Raw genomic sequence first — 18,382 nt, 5'->3', positions numbered from 1 at the left:
AAATAACTGTTTAATTCATTATTTCGAGAAGTGAATAAACAAGTAAAAGCCACAAAGATAAAACTCCTAGTATGACAATATGGTAGAGAATGTAGCTAAAGAGAATAATTGCAAAGGACTACAAGAAATTATTGATAGGATATGCATGTGTGTGTGAGGGGAGGGGGGGGGAATAGAGCCAAGTCATTAAAAGATAAAAATAAAAACCCAGCTGAAGTGCAAGATTGCATCATAGCAAGGTTGACAGAGTATTTTAATAATCCTTCAACAAATATTCAGTCTTGTAATCCAATTATTCTTAGTGAATAGACTATTTCCATTTCCCAGTTTGATATCAGTTCTATTAAACCATCTGAGGTTGACTATAAATAAATTAAAACTTCAGAAATCACCAGGATATGATGAGATTACTGAACAAATGCTAAAAGGATATAGGAAAAGTATAATGACTTAGCTAAATGAGATTCTGACCATTTTCTATCAAAGCAGAGACTTAACCAGAAGTATAATAGTGCTCATTTTTAAGAAAGATTTCACAGTGTGTGAAAGTTATACAGGTGTCAATGAAATGTCTATTACAAGTAAGGTCCTCTTTGACTGGTTGACAAGCTACTTAGAAATGAGCAAGGAGGATTCAGAACGGGAAGAAGCTGTACAAACTAAGGGAAGATCCTCGAGAAATGTACAGAATTTCAGAAACCTATGAAAGACTGCAAGAGCTTATTGAATGCCTGACATATTTATTAGCATCATGACTGCTTTATATGGCAACAGCAAGGCTTATGTTAAAGATGATAAAGCATATATCATCTTTAACATAAAGATGATATATGCTTTGTCATCTTTAACCCTGCGGAGGTCGCGGTTGAAAAAATTGCAGCATAGGTCGTGTGTATCTGAGAGATACATTCATTACTAGTATGTGCTAAAATGCGATAAAACTTATAATAAAAAAATAAAATAAAATAAAAAAACTAAGTATAATGCATGATGGTTTATTTATTTTCAGTTACAATCTAGAAATTATTGAACAAAGAAAAAAAAAACCCCAACTAAATCAATACTATACTGACATCGGAGTTCGTGGTATCTCTCAGATACAATTTACTATCAAATATCACTTTCACATTTGATTATCATTTTCATCATCGGACTCGAGTAACATTCGCCGAATCTCTTCAGCATCTGATGGATTATCTAATTCACATATTTTTCCAGGCATTTTCAACAGTAAATAATAATAAAAAAAAACTAAACCAATACTATACTGACATCGGAGTTTGCGGTATCTCTCAGATACAATTTACTATCAAATATCACGCACCTGTACATAACACGTGTTAAACCAAAACTGACCACAAACAGTGTGGAATATCACTCGTAATATATGCATGCACAGCTAGTAATGACCTCCAAGCTATACACTGGATATGTGTAAGATTATTTATATTAAACAATTTGTTTGTATCTGTCAGATCAGTCACAACCTCCGCAGGTTAAAAGTTTAAAATAAGAACTGGGATAACTATAGAGGAGTGACCTGTCACTGTTTTTGCAAATGATTTTGTGATGAACAAGACTCTGCAAGAGGATGAATGTGACAGCAGATTAAATTGGTTTAGATTATCAATTTAGATTATACTGATGATTTGGCCTTCTTCACTAATAATGTGAGACAAATGAACTCTCTTCATTGCTGCAACTGCTGGAAGTCAACTAGATTTGATTATCAATACTGAGAAAACAAAGGTAATGAAAACAGGTAATAAAATGGGTCCTCTGTGTTTCTTCAAGTGTTTCTCTGTGTGCGTGCTATAGAACGTCATAGCTATGTAACATACTGATGAGATGAGGTGAGAAATGAAGTGTAGAAGATAAAAATAGCTTCAGAAGTGCTGAAAAATTTTTGTAATAATCTGGCTCTCTGTATGGGGATGCTTAAGAGTCAAAGCTGTTTAACTGAGAGGAGACCTCCACACAGCCTTTAAAGGAATGCAGAGAACCGACCAGGGCTTCTGACCTAATGCCCAATCCTCACCTTCTCATGGTGCACCCTATTGAGTATCTACCTGGATAGTGAACGAGGATGGGCTTGCAATTTGGGATTAAGCCGATCAAATTGTATTCTTATTGGTTAAACCAAAATACAAAATGATGGTACAACATGACAAAATTACATGCTGGCTGGGGCGTCACCCAGTTAAACAAGGTACCCGTTGTTTTCGCCAGGGAACCACGACGAACAGCGAAAAGTCACCTACTGGAACAAATCTGAAAACACACCCCAACTCAACATCACCAGAGTTAAAGATAGGTACTATCAACATAAGAAGCCTGAATGGCAAAGAAATTGAGCTAACTGAGGAATTAGATAAGTACTAGATCGACATAATAGGGGTGACTGAAACAAAAAAGACAAAAACTGATGAGATCTTTCTGAGCAATAAATACAAAATGTTATATTCAGGCAATGACAATCAAGGAAAAGAAGGAGTAGCCATAATATTCAACACAAAATAAGAGGCTAATCTCCTTCTGTGGGACCATAGGCACAAATAAGTCTCATTGTCCAGGTCCCAATTCTCATATTTGCCCACATTACTCTACTTGAGACTGCCTGCCATTCAAGAAGATTAGCCTCGTATTTTTTGTTGACAAATGTAAGGTAGAAGTGGAGGATTTTTTTGATGCTTTAGAAAAAGCAACTGACACAATGAAAAAGGAAAAGTTAGTCCTTGTTAGGGATCTAAATAGCAGAGTAGGAAATGATTGTCAGATATACAAAAATAATTTGGGAAAATTTGGAGAAAAGAGCAAAGCCAATAATAATAGCAAATACCTGTTAGATTTCTGCTCAGGACATGGACTGGTTATTACTAATACCATGTTCCAACATAAAAATGTGCACAAATTCACATAGAGAGAAGAGGCAAGGAATAAGAAAAGTCTCATTGACTATGTTATTGTTGATAGTGATGTTTTCTCCCTGGTGCAGGACACCGGAGTGTACAGAGGATTTGAAATTGGACGTGATCACTAGTTAGTCTTGAGCAGGATAAAATTGAATTTCATATTGAAAAGAATAACATGTATGAAAGTTTTAAAGCGAATAAAAGTTGAGCAGCTCTCTGATGTGAACTGTAGACTAAAATACACAAAGATTATTGAAGAAAAATTCAAAGAGTTCGAGAACAGGAACCAAACCTTGGAGATTCAGTGGCAAGCCTTGACGAAAACCCTGATTGATCAGCTAGAGTGGCATGTGGTGAAGTTGTCTGCAAGGATAGAAAAATTAGAACTCCATGGTGGACACAGGAAGTTAAAGAGGCAGTGAAGGAAAAGATGAAAGCATATCAAAAGTTCCTGGCAAATAAATCAGCTTGTGCTCTTAGAGAATACAGAGATAAATGTAAGAAAGCTAAACAGTGTGTAAAACTAAACAAAAGTCATTGGAGGACTTTGGCAAGAACATAGAAAATAAATATCAAGAAGGTGTCAAAATATTCTGGAGGTTGTTGAAGAAGCTTAGGAATGGAGAAAAGATGGCTGTAAAAGGAGTTAGAGATGATAAAGGTGACATGAAAATGGGAGAAAAAGATATTCTTGAAGTATGGAGTAATTACTTTGAAAAATTGCTAAAACTGCTAAAGCAGTGATGACAGCACAGTGATAAAAAACACTGACCAGGCATGCAGTCAGGAATACATATCCATACTTAAACAGAAAAAGCCATCAAAGGCTTGAAATGGGGAAAGGCAGCAAGAGTAGATGATATTTCACCAGAAAACAGCTAATTCGTAACACTAAATTAGCTGTATACAGGACAGTGTTCAAACCAGTTTTAACTTATGGATCTGAGAGCTGGGTCAGAAGTAAAACACTTGACCAAAGACTGCAGATATGAGAGTCCTGAGAAAGATTAGAGGCATCAATGGCAATATCATATTAAAAACGAGGATATTAGGAAAGAACTTAACATTGTTAGCATCCAGAAATGTGTTAGCAAAGCTAATCTCAGGTGGTATGGTCATTTAAACAGAATGGGCAAGGAAAGATTAACAAAACAAGTGTTCTCTGCCAGGTTGGCATGAAAAAGACCCAGAGGAAGGGCCAAGATATAGGTGGATTGATATGGTACAAAGTGCCTTAGATGACAGAAATATAAGATCTGATAATGTTGGAGTCTTGACAAGTAACAGACTGATTTGGAGGAAAATTGTATATAGGAAGTTAGTAATGATGTAGTTTTTTTCATGTGGTACTATCATATCCTGTACACCCCTTGAGGGTACATGGCAGAAATTTGATGATGATGATGAATCTCAGGTGGTATGGTCACTTAAACAGAATGGGCGAGGAAAGATTAGCAAAGCAAGTGTTCTCTGCCAGGTTGGTAGGAAAGCGACCCAGAGGAAGACCAAGATATAAGTGGATTGATATGGTACAAAGTGCCTTAGATGATAGAAATATAAGATCTGATAATGATGGAGTCTTGACAAGTAACAGATTGATTTGGAGGAAAATTGTAGATAGGAAGTTGGTAATGATGTAAATTTTTCATGTAGTACTATCATATCCTGTACACCTCTTGAAGGTACATGGCAGGAATTTGATGATGATGATGATCTGTATTATGGAGTGAAGATGAGGGAACTCTATAAGTGATAATCAGAGACTTAATTCCTATGATCAATAGTACATAAGGAGCATTTTGGGAGTAAGATGGTATGACTTTGTGAATAATGATGTGATATATCAGGAGGTGGTCAGTCACCTCTTAGCACCAGCCTGTGCGAGTTAAAGGCTAAGGTGGTTTGGCAATGTTGTCAGAATGCAGGACAAGTTGAGTGATCCAGATGTTAGGAAAAATTGTATACTTGCCAAATAAGATAAACTGACAATATCCAACAAGACCTTAACATAATTGGCATACAATGGCATGAAGCAGCAGCATACAATCAGTTTTCAGAGGTGATAATAACATTATAAATATTTCAGCTTAAAACATATTAAGTCATCATCCGTACAATGGGTGTACAAGGTAGAATGCGAGCAATGGATTATTTCAAATGATATTAGCCATGTGTACATATGTGACTACACCGAGATATGAATATAATACTAAAAAATGTGACAACTAAGGAGAATGAAAGTTTCCCATAAAGATGAGGGTCTTATTCTCCGTAGGTGACTTAAATCAAAACAATTTTATATCTTTACCAAAATTAAGATAAACAATAGTTTCAATTTAAGTTCAAGTGGTGTACTAATGTCTTAGCACTTCCCTTAAATTAACCTTTATATTTAAAATGATATTAATGAAGAAATCAGGTTTGTGACCAGAAGATTCATGTTCAGTATTTACACCATGTTCGACTTCAAATTTATTATAAGCAATGTAAGATTGATGCTCCTGTCCACCAGTTTGTCCAAAATAAAGATATTAATCAGAAAGAATGTTGGCATCAAGTTATATTTCTTTAAGATTTCTGAAACAGGTTTAGAGATACTAGTGATGTAAGGAATCTTAACTCTATGCAGTTTCTTGGAGTTGGTGAATAGAAATCACAGGATCCTTTGTATTCATTTTTTGGAAAACACCATTTTTCCAATCCTCAAGACCTCCAAAGCTAGAAACTCTTAAACATTAAGAATGTTACAAGTAACCCTCATATAACGCGGATGTTAGGTTGCACAAAAATGGCGCGTTATGCGAGACTCAGATCACATAAAAAAGTAGGGTTAGGTTCCGAAATCATTTTTTTTTCTTTTAAGATTATATAAACAATGACATATCCAACAAAAATATATTTTTATTTAATTCAGGTAATTCAAGTACGTTAAGAAAACATATAAACTATGAAACAAATACATAGTATAAAATTGTAAAAATTACAAATTGTACGTAAACTTCATTGCACATAATGCATAAATGTTTCAGGCAAAATAAAAGCTGCATATTTTAATCGTCATCACTGTTCTTTATTTATGAGTGTCCAGACGACGTCATCACTTGAAATCTCTTGGACATCATTTGTATAATTCTCATTGCATACTTCGGCTGGTTTAGTTATCAAGAAGTCAGTAATAAGACCTTGCTTACCACTATGCTGCAATTTTTTTATTAAGTTCATAATACGGAGCTGAACAAAAATCCAATTGTCTCGTGAATTTTCCAGAGCTCTCCATTGAGAGATCATTATCCATAAAATAACTTTCTTGCCAATTCCAATCCTTCTACTAATTTCTTTAAACTGAATTCTTTAACGGATTCATCACAATCTTCGGCAGAACTTTCACCTCCATTTGGTTCAACATCCTCTATTAATTGTACCAGTTCCTCCTCATTTAAATTAATTGATTCCCATCAATTAATTCACTATTGAAGATATTGGAGGACTTATGAAGAAGTCTGCAAAGGTTGAGTCTCATGTGCTGATCGAAACCGAATGTATCTTCAGTCTTGTTCAATTGTTACCTTGCCAGTTTACAGTGGGTGGGTTTATCCCTATTAACAAATGCATATATTGCAAAAGTGCTCTAAGTGGCCATTACTATAAAAATAATTTTTTTTACATAAAAAAAAAGCATGACATATTGTATGTAACTCACTAAAAAATAAAGTGCTCAGCTTGAGATTAACACACTTATGATTTTTAATGCACTTTCCTGGCAGAAAATGAAGAGAATTTTCAACAATAAATACTTTATATGGTAAACAATCGGCGTATGTGTGTGCTAAAGGGTATTTCCCCTAATATAAATTAGCTACTTATAACTACATGCCCGATGCAGGCAGACGCAAATTAACGAAGATAAATTTGATTTTTATGTCACACGTTGAAAAATATATGAAAAGATAAAGGGTTACTACAGTTTGTAGACTGTCTTATATTGAAACCATCGTACTGCGTTATACGAGGGTTACCTGTATTTTCAAAAATTGTTCTTCAAATTTGGTCTTTCAAACTTGGATGACCAAATGAAAAGACAATCCTTTTAATTACACTTAGCACATAATTTGACATATACTGGAAATCTGAAAAACCTCCAAACTATACAACAGTTCTCCTATCTTTAAACTTGGGGATCATACATACAGTCAAAATACATTACAGGTGTCAACTTATCTAAAGGCTATTGCTAAAATTAGCTTAATTTTAAGATAAAAATAATAGTTGTTAAAGAAGCATGTGATATGATCATTGTAGTGTTCTGGTCTATTAAAGAGTCTATCAAGTGTTAGAAGACTTCTTGCAAACAAACGGCGATCTTGAAACACAGACAACTCACAGACATGACTAAAATGCAAGTGAACATGAGGTTAGAGAAATGGGAGCTTCTATACTTGCTGCCACTGGAGTTCTGAAACAAGGTTAACTATGAAGATTACATAGCAGCCAGATAATTTATCAACTGCAAGTTCATGGACAAGCAAAATTAAAAATGGACAGCATCTTCATGTAATGTACCTATTTGAGGTTTGAGAGTGACAATGTTTCATCTACCTGATGAAGAAATTGGAGGTTTTACATCATCTGAAAAAAAAAAAAAAAAAAGTTTGTGCATGTTTGTCCACTACTTCTGATGTCTCATAAAATGCTGCCTCATGACAAAGGGATGATAATGAAGAAAATGTCAGGAATATGTGTGATTCTGGTAGGACCACTCTAGACATTAAATTTGTTCCACTTTGTCCAGTTAATGCTTACAGGCAAATACAGGTGAGTATATATTTTATAAACTGAATGATATTTATGTGAAAAAAAATTTATCCATAAAATTACTGCCTATTGTAGGAATCAATTATTTAAAAAAAATCAAAACAAAATGTGAAATATACATCATAAAAGGATTAACAATGCTGATGAAATCAGGTGCAATATCCTTGCACTTTTGTTCCAATTTTCATACCGAAGATGGCTAACTGTGTAGATTTATAGGCAAGTGGCTATGTGCTTCACATCCATATGTTTGGGAAAGGAGTGTCCTGGGTTCAATTCCCGTCACTGATGTGAGGAGCTTAGGATCTTTCTCAGACATAGCCATGTTAGCCGGTCTTGGGTTTTTCATTCTGCAAGCAGGCAAACCAGCCTTGAGAACTCAACACCTCTACAGACATAGGATACACTGGGAAGGATAGGGCTAACCATCTTATCCTTGTATACGGTTAAATGAATAGAAAACCCTCAACACTGCAAGGTAAAAAGAGGGGAAAATGAGGAGGAAGAAGATGCCTACAATAAGATAGACAAAAATTTTATAAAGTTTTTTTTTCACAGCAACCTCCATTTCAAATAAACAGAATTACTGTACCTCTACATCAATAAGTAGTGAAACATGTCAGATCATTAATGTGATTAATGACATTTTAACAGAAGGGATGCCCAACCAAGGGAAAAACAACCCATAGATACAGTCTGATAAATATTTTAATTCCTGACTTGAAATATCAAAAAACATCTACAGAAGTGAAAAATCTACATAAAATCATCACAGTTGTGAGCACACATACATTCGACTCCCATAGCCATGAAGTTGTATGTACAGCAATTGTTTACACTTGCACAGAAATGTTACATCAATTCATTGCTGAATTGACATAACATTAAACAAATTCATTTCAGTGAATATTAAGAATTACTGCACTCTATTTGAAACCCAAGTTTGAAAAAAATAATCCAAAAGAAGGATCATTGATATAATATGGTAACACAGTTGCAAATATATGCCACAAGATTAATTATTATTATTATATATTTTTTAACTAAATTAACTTTTTAATAAATCCAAGAAAATGCCTTTCCCCATGAGTTCCAAAAATGACACACTGTCGAAATGGCTCACGCCCCATTACTACAACCCTGACCTTTTCCCATTAATCCTTCTCTTCCCCAAAAAATAGTTTCTATTTTCAGATTCTTCTCTGACCTTCCTCTCCCAAAGCGCTCTCTACCCACCCTTAATAATATTATACATATAAAAAACCCAGGTTTTTTTAAATAATTCCCAAACATTACTTCACCCTACTTTTCCCAAATCCCCTTCCTTTAACATCATAACAGCAGCAGCAGATGAATGCAAATTGCTGGGATAAGGAGACAAGTAACAACATCCAAAAAGGTATGTCAGAATTTTCCCCATATATTATTCTTCATATATTGGTTTTTATAACACATCAGCAATGCCATAAGATTTGAGTAAAAAGCCAATGACATCATAAAAACAAAGGGGCACTCCTAAACGAAAGTAGGCTATATAGCTATAAAAATAATAACCAGGAAAAAAAAATTTTTTTTTTTAAAAAAAAAAGTATTCTTGCAGAATATTCATCCAGTTATTCTGGTTAAATTGATTTTTAAAGTGAAATTTGGTATTGAGAATCCTGGCAAAAATCTCTATTTTTGTTTAAGATGGGCATTTTCCAGGTTAATAAATGGACTATGTTATTGTTGATAGTGATGTTTTCCCACTAGTGCAGAACACCAGAGTATATAGAGGATATGAAATTGGAAGTGATCATCATTTAGTCTTGAGCAGGATAAAACTGAATTTCATACTGAAAAACAGAACATGTCAAAGTTTTAAAGAGAATAAAAGTTGAGCAGTTCTCAGATGTGAACTGTAGATTAAAACAAACAAATATTATTTAAGAAAAAATGAAAGAGTTTGAGAGCAGGAACCAAACCTTGGAGATTCAGTGGCAAGCCCTGAAGAAAACATTGATTGATTCAGCCAGAGAGGCATGTGGGGAGGTTGTGTGCAAGCATAGAAAAATCAGAACTCCACAGTGGACACAGGAAGTTAAAGAAGCAGTGAAGGAAAAAAAGAAAGCATATCAAAAGTTCCTGGCAAATAAGTCAGCTTGTGCTCTTATAGAATACAGGGACAAATGTAAGAAAGCTAAACACTGTGTAAGACTGGTTAAACAAAAGTTATGGAAGGACTTAGGCAAGAATATAGAAAATAAATATCAAGAAGGTGGCAAGATATTCTGGAGGTTGTTGAAGAAGCTAAGAAATGGTGGAAAGAGTACTGTAAAAGGAGTTAGAAATGATAAAGGTGATTCAAGGATATCTTTTTCTCCTGTTAAAACAGGAGAAAAAGATATCCTTGAAGTATGGAGTTATGAAGGAAAATGGTATTAAACGTGATATCAAAATTGGAGATGTTAATGTCAGCTCTTTGCTTTATGCGGATGATGTTATACTTCTAAATAAATCTGCTACAAGTCTGCAAGATTCCATGACTAACTTGAATAACTGTTGTAATAGATATGGCATGAACATCATCATTAAAAAGACAAAGACAATGAAAATAGGCAGAAACATTGAAAATATCAACTGCATTGTGAATGGACAGAAAAAGCAAAACATTTCAGCTACTTAGGCACGATTTTTAGTGAAGATGGTAAATTAAATATAGAAATAGACAACAGAATCAACAAAGCTAGTATGGTAGGAAGTCAAATGAATAAATTTATACAGAATAAGAGAGAAATTAGCCAAAACAATAAATGAGCTGTATACGAGACAGTGTTTAAACCAATTTTAACATATGGATCTGAGAGCTGGGTTAGAAGTAAAAAACTTGACCAAAGACTAGAGACTGCAGATATGAGAGTCCTGAGAAAGATTAGGGGCATGAACAGATGGCATCAATGGCAATATCATATTAAAAACAAGGATATTAGGAAAGAACTTAACATTGTTAGCATCCAAGAATGTGTTAGCAAAGCTAATCTCAGGTGGTATGGTCACTTAAACAGAATGGGCAAGGAAAGATTAACAAAACAAGTGTTCTCTGCCAGGTTGGCAGGAAAAAGACCCAGAGGAAGACCAAGAAATAGGTGGATTGATACAGTAAAAAGTTCCTTCGAAGACAGAAATATGAGACCTGATAATATTGGAGTCTTGACATTTAACAGACTGATTTGGAGGAAAATTATGGATAGGAAGTTAGTAATGATGTAAATTTTTCATGTAGTACTATCATATCCTGTACACTCCTTGAGGAATTTGATGATGATGATAAATGGACAAGATATATAAAAATCACAATATAAGCAATAAAATATTCAATCTGCATTAATGCAAACAAGTGGGGCACAAAAAAAAAGCCTGCAACTGTAAGTTATTTAGCAATACCAGTAGATTGCTGTGCAGTGAATTTTACTTTTGAACCCATCATAGTTGAAAAGAAAAAATTGTAGGAAAAAATATTTGATTTTCTTTATGATTCATATTTTATTAGCAACAAAAAGAATAATAATATTTTCCTGAATATTTTATTAGAAATATGCCAATTCATTGAGAAAACCTTTCAATATCAGACAATAATAATTCTCCCCTAACTTACAGAAACAAATTTGTGATATTTGGTATTCACAATCACTATTAAAATGTCATTTCAAATAGACTATTGTAACAGCAAAATTAGGTTAAAGGCAGTGCAGTGGATTGCTGACCTGTGACTGAGTGTTTAGCATATCCACTTTCTAACCAACAGACTACTGGTTTAAATCTTCCCCATAGTCATGAATGTTTGTGATTGTATTTAGGTGTGAGACCACAATTCTAGTTACTGGAAGCCAAAAGTGACTTGTAAAAAGATCCATGCTTTGTCTCTAGAGCAGGGATTCAGGATTATGTAAAAATATAAAAAAAAAACATTAAATATATATATACATGACTGGTTGTGTGTGCACGCACTCTGCTTGGAAAGAAGTCAACAGCCACCTACTCCCCCATGGGCAAGGTACATTGTGCCATGTAATGACTCATGTTTTGTAGCTGATATAAATTGGTGGAATATGATGCTGCCAAATTAGTGCAACTGTGTCTGGTTGAAATAGCTGCGAGAAGAGACTGAGTTTGAAAGAGACATTGTGATAGGATGCCATGTTACAGGCATATCTGTACAGTAAATTATTGACAAATTTGGCCATCCAAAGTCAACAATCAATGACACCATACTGAGATGAAAGTGCAAAGTCAACTGCAAATATTATCTGTAGTGGACTGCCAAACTCACTGCACATGACCATATGGTTTTACGAAGGATGATATTTAAAAAATGGCATTCACTGGCCAACACATTTAATGTGAAGTTCTGGACATTAATTGGAACATGAATCTGCACAAATGCATACAGAACTGAGGCTCACAACATGGATTTCCATGGTAGGACTGCAATATGCAAGCCCACATTCCCAAACCAACATGCTGCATCATCTTCAATGGTTTCAAAGTGTGTACAGTGGGATGTAGAAGGTTGGAAAGCTGTGTTATAGAACAATGAATCATGCTACACCCTCAATCAAGCAGATGAATGGGGTGTGGGTGTGGCGGTGCCCAGTGAAGGTCTCTTACCACAGTGCATAACCCCAGCTATGAAATTCGGAGGTGGCAGTGTGATGATATGGTCCTATTTTTGCTGGTTTGGCCTCAGACATCTGTTTATGGTGACCAGAATAATGAACTCTGAGAGGTAACTGAACATTCTGGACAATGCAATGCTTCCTACTTTGTGGTGTTTCTAGAACTAACCATTATCTCTTACACCAAGACAATGCACTGTGTCATAACGCTGCTGCAACTGCAAGGTTTGTATACATGAATGTCACCACTGACTGGCCTCCAAGAGTCCTGATCTCAATCCTACTGAACATCTGTGGGATGAACTGGAGCATCAGGTGAGGTCAAGGGATGTCTGCCCCATAACAGTTTCAGTACCTTATTACTTGCCTACAGGAAGAATGGTTCAAAATTCCTATTAATTGCTATCGTAAGCTTGGAAAGTATGCCCTGTAGAACTGCTGCAGTCATCACAGCAAAAGGAGGTCCTACATCTTATAAGGTGAGTGCCATGGCTGTTTGCTCCTCACACTATGGCATCCATTGACTTCTTTCCAAGCAGTGTATATATTATTTTCACTTTCCTTGCTAAATCAATTGTCTTTCTTTTCCACGCCACTAGAAGAATTCACTTTTCCCTTGCTGGCCATTTTCAAATGAAATAATGCTACAGTAGAAGTTCTATTTTCGCACTAAATACAGCACAAACATTAATAGGATGGCCGTCATAAAGTCAAGAACTGACTGTATTTCTATGAACCATATCAGTGTGATATAGTGACCTTCACATTAGCTGCAGCACATCCTGCAAATTATTTAAAACTTTCTTTTTTTTTTTTCCCCTACATGAAGTGCAAACTATTTAGGTTATCATCATCAGCGCCCACTGGTGTAAAATGCTCTTTTTGCCAATTCTCTCGCTTCATTGTCAGATGACTCAAATGCTACAAGTTTTCTTTCCACACCACTCCATTATATCATCTACCCATTCACATCTTGGCCATCTTTGTTTATACTATCTACTGTATCAAACATCAAGCTTTTGATCTTTCTACTGTTATCCAACTCGCAGGTATATCCAAAAAGCTTAAGTTTCCTTCAAATTATTTTCTATATCAGATTCTCTTTGCCATTTACTTTTTTTTTTTTTCATTTGTCACCTATACAACCCATAGAATCTTTCTGTAACACATTCTTTCAAAAGTCAATATATCTCACAGAGTCTTTTGACCATTACCCATGTCTCACAACCATAAATGCTTGTGAATATGCATTTTTCCAGTCTCAGCTTTATGGCAAAGCTCACCAATTTACTTTTCCATATCTTGTCCTCTGCTATATAGGTATACTTTTGCCTGTCTGTCCAAGATCGTATCTCTCTTTTATAATCTAAATCATGCATCGTATTGCACTCCTTTAGGTACGTGAAGTTCCTAACATCTTCCAACTCATGTTCGTTGACCCTTGTGTTTTCATCCTCTTCTCTCTGAATATCATTATTTTAGGGTTTTTTTTTTTTTTTTTTCAATGCTCCTTTATCAACCTACACCTCTTTTCTTCTTAACTTTAGCATTGCTCTTCCTATTTCTTCTTCAATAATAACTACGTTGTCTGCAAATCTTAAATTATTGATTTTTGTACTTTGAATTGAAATTCCCTTTACATTCTCCTTTATGACATCCACAGTTCTTTCCAAAAAAAAGGTAAAGATCCTCTGGGATATTGGATTTCCTTGTCTTGCCTGTTGTTTTCTGGAACCATCTTCTTATTACTCCACAATTTCTCACAATAGCCACTGCAATATCACTGATATTCTGCAACAAACATATCGAGTTCCTGTCTACACCACAAAATTCAAGTACAGCCCATGCCACATTTTGATCGATACTGTCGAATGCTTTCTGGAAGTCAACAAAACGGGCATGAATATTTTTATTTTTATGTTGAGCGTTCTCCACAATTAATCTTAACATTAATATTTGGTGCACCATACTCCTGTCTCTTATGAATCCTGATTGCTCATCTAGATTTTCTTCCATTAGTTTCCTTATTCTTTCTGTTATTATCGTCTTGTTTCCTTATTCTTTCTGTTATTATCGTCTTGTTTCCTTATTCTTTCTGTTATTATCGTCTTAAGTACCTTTCCCACATGACTAGGTAGAGTCCTATACTTTTTATGGTTCATTTTGCTTACCCCCCCTCCTTTTGGGGGAAGAATATGAGAATTATCCATTTTTTTTGTTACTTTCCCCTTCATCTCATGAAATGTTATAGTCTAACCACAGAAGGGAGAGTTATCGTTGGCAGACTGCCAAGAAGAGTCAATTCATGTTGAAGGGTAGAAAGAAATAAGGCGATGTACGAATTAGTCACCAACATGCGAAATCATGTGCTTTATACGTAAAAGTATCCAACTGTTATACAAGCAAAATAGTTACCACTTTAAAAACTACAATATTCATAAAAGAGAAGTTAATTTTCCGATGTGTAATAATAAACATTCATCTCACAATACGGATTGATAACCCTATTATCGGAATGGATTCTCCGTCTTTCCACATGCACAGAAGTGTCTCGTATCTGTGGGCATACTATACACGACTGGTATAGTTCATCTATCCTCATCTTGCCACCATATTTAAGCATCTCCCCTTGATCTCATTGTTCAAGCAGCTTTTATAGTTCTTCAAATACTTTACTGCCTTTACAATCTCATCCCTCAGTGTACCTGTCTCCCCCTCTGTAGGTGGTGATATTTTCATCAATTTACTTCTTTTGGACCTCAACATCTTCCTATGGCTTATATAATTCTGAGCAGTATCTTGTTTAATTCAATTTGTAATATATCAATATCATGACTTCGATCCGAACTATTCCAATTGAAAGGACGTGATGTGTCGTCATTCTTCCGACTGTGGAAAGGTACTTATAGCCACAAGAAATGAGGTTTATTTTTATATATATTTATATATATATGTGTGTGTGTGTTTTACATGAAACAACTTAGGATACTACTCTCTCTCTCACTATATATATATATATATATATATATATATACACACACACACACTGAAGTTACCTTGCTGCAACAATGTTACTGGCATTTAAGTCGACTATTTCCTCAAAACCAACAGCAAATATGTCCACTGCAGGATCATTTTCTTCTCCAGTAAAGTCCACAAGAGCTTAAACATGCACGATTAAAGGGAAAAAAAAAACATTTTATAAAGCATAATTACAAAAAAAATCTCTATAATACCAATATTACATTCTTAACCAAGCAGGTGTGAGTATGTTTGTGCGCGTGGGCGCGCGCGCGCGCGCACGCACGCACACACACACACACACACACACACAGATCAACAAATTATTAACTTTTTTTTATAAATAAAAGGTGATTACAATTCATTTTGATGTGCAGAACCCAAATTTGCGATAAAAAAGTTATCACATGAGCGTATTTTTAAAAACAAAAATGTATGCATTTTACTGGTTCCTGAAACATTTCATTATGAATTACAGTACTAAATTTTAAATTACTCTCACTTATGTTCTTATAGATGATGTGATTGTCAACACATGTAATGAGACTTTGAAAAGAGAAGCATGGTATAAACACATTTGCATCTATCTTTCCCTAAAGATATGTTGTAATACAAACTAATTATTTTAAAGCTTTCAATTTAGTTTCTTTTTAATTCATTATGTCAGATTTAAAAGCTAGCAGCTGTAAAAGTAGACCACTTTTGCTGAGCATGCAGGTGTGTGTGTGTGTGTGTAGGAGTTGTTTATAAGTGTTGAGCAGCAACACATCACTTTATACTTTCATTGCTTTGGATGTAAAATAGTATACTGTCTTAAATGCTGCTAGTTTGGTGTTTTGGTTAATTCCTTTCTTATTCCATAGAAATTTATTCAGCTGGCTACCCACCATATCAGCTTTGCCTGTTTGTCTATTTAACCTGTCATCTTTACTAAAAACTGTGCCTAAATAACTGAAATATTTTACTTGCTCTATAGGATCTCCATTCAGAATGCAGCTGAAGCTCTTGCCTATTTTCATAGTTTTGGTCTTTTTAATGCTAATTTTCATGCCAAATTTGTTACAACTGTTATTCAATTTAGTTAGAAAATCCTCGACACTAACACTAGGTGTGTTTATGAATACATCATCTGCATTCTAAGTTTGACTTTGCTTTTATTCATTATATATAATGAATTAAATAAAATATAATAAACGAATGAATGAAAATATGTGTTTGTGTGCTGTTTCTGGTATCCTTGTTTTGTAAAATAAAAACTTCGAAATGGAGGAAGAATCCAACTTTAGTTGAATTCTTCCTGCACGCACGTGTGTGTGTGTAACTGGCTGGTTTTTTTTTTTTTTTTTTTTAAGTCTGACCTGATGGTATTTAAAGACCATTTTTTTGTAATTTGTATATAAATCACACCATCATCCAGTCAATTTTCCCAGAAGATAGCGAGTGAATGTTTGAATGAATGTTTTTGAGCCTTTCTATTATAAGCAAAACAGAAAACATCATATGGCTATATCTAGTTTTGATGAATACTTATAAGAGCACTGAGAATGCTAAGACATTAAACGCATACAAATTTCAGGAGTGGGGGGATAGAAATATGATACTCTATAAGGGACAACATAGTTTTGTGAAGTATAGATCTTGCCTTAGTAATTTGATTACTTCTTTATAATAAGGTGACAATGGAAATGAATAAGGGAAATGGCTATTCAGTGATGCTGCTAAACTTTACAAGGATATTTGGCGATTCCACACAGAACTGTGTTGCATAAATTGGAACAAATGGAGATGGCTATGAATCCGATTTGGATTAGAGGGTGGCTGATGGACAGATATCAAAGAGTGGTTTATGGAGGAGTTGAGTACAGAAGAAGGGAACTGACCAGTGGTGTACCACAGGGCTCAATACTTGGTCCGCTGTTGTTTAATTTCTATATCAATGATATAGGAAATGATCTGACAGGAAGTATTCAGTTGTTCACTGATGATGCTAAACTGAGAAGAGCAATGGTAAATGAAGGTGATGTAGAAACTGCAGGAAGACTTAAGATTAGCAGTATGGGTAAATGGCTGCCAATCAAGACTGCCACATTAAACTGCCAGGCCAGTTTAATGTGGCCAAGTGTAAGGTGATGCACTTTGGTAAGAGATCACAAGCTATGTACTATACTGGTAGAACTGAACTGCAAGAAACTTGCATAGGGTGTAAGAAGGGGTGTCCCAACATTATTTCAACATAATATATATCCAAAGGAGAACAGTCACAAAAGTATGCAAAAAAGTAGGCAAGGATACTGTGGGTCAGAAACTTTCTACTGATATTCTTGTTTGCTCTCTGCATGCCTTTATAACAGTTCTCCTTTGGATATATATAAATACCATTCTGAAATAAGCATACATGCATATGATGGTAACACAAATGCATATGATGAAATAAGTATTGGAACACCCCTGCTTTAGAATGAAAAATGTATTCCTGCTACACAGCACAAATAAATATATTCCTAAGAGTGTACACCTGTATATTGTCCACAGCACATGAACTTTTGGAGTTCAAAAGAACTATGATAAGCAGTTATCTCAGTGATTATCTTCATTACATTAGTAAAAGATTGAATCATCTGAAATCAACCACAGACAACATTATACATTATCAGCTGATGGAAACATGAGATTGTTACTGTAGCAGAGGAAATGCATAGGAAAGAAGCTAATGCCAGAGAAAAGGTTGCACAGAAACCTTGGAAATCCAATGTGGAAACAATTAATTGGAAAGTATAAGGGGTTTATATGGATTAGTAATAGAATACTACATGAACGGTTGCAAAGTAACAGTTTCTATGAAAAGGCAGCTACACACGTCAAATATCAACTGAAGGTAATCAACAACACAGACTATACTAACATAAAGGATGTTGTAACTGGTCTGTGGAACAATGAGAATCCATGATATGGAACAACAACAAATAATGCTAAAACTTTTTC

General features: G+C 34.8%; 1 protein-coding gene across 1 annotated transcript in view; it reads right to left on the bottom strand.

Annotated features, from left to right (window-relative positions):
- Positions 1 to 18,382, bottom strand: part of Synj (synaptojanin) — a 384,587-nt gene that overhangs the window by 181,581 nt on the left and 184,624 nt on the right. The window contains exon 13 of the mRNA XM_090410710.1: positions 15,436 to 15,541. Within this exon, the coding sequence (XP_090266836.1) occupies positions 15,436 to 15,541 (106 nt within the window). The remainder of the gene's footprint in view (positions 1 to 15,435; positions 15,542 to 18,382) is intronic.

Source organism: Typopeltis vanoorti, chromosome 20 (assembly GCF_054136105.1).
Source record: "Typopeltis vanoorti isolate ZY-2024b chromosome 20, IOZ_Tvanoo_1.0, whole genome shotgun sequence".
Lineage (NCBI taxonomy): Eukaryota > Metazoa > Arthropoda > Arachnida > Uropygi > Thelyphonidae > Typopeltis > Typopeltis vanoorti.
The sequence above is the reverse complement of the archived record's forward strand: the minus strand, read 5'-3'. Positions and strand labels throughout refer to the sequence as shown.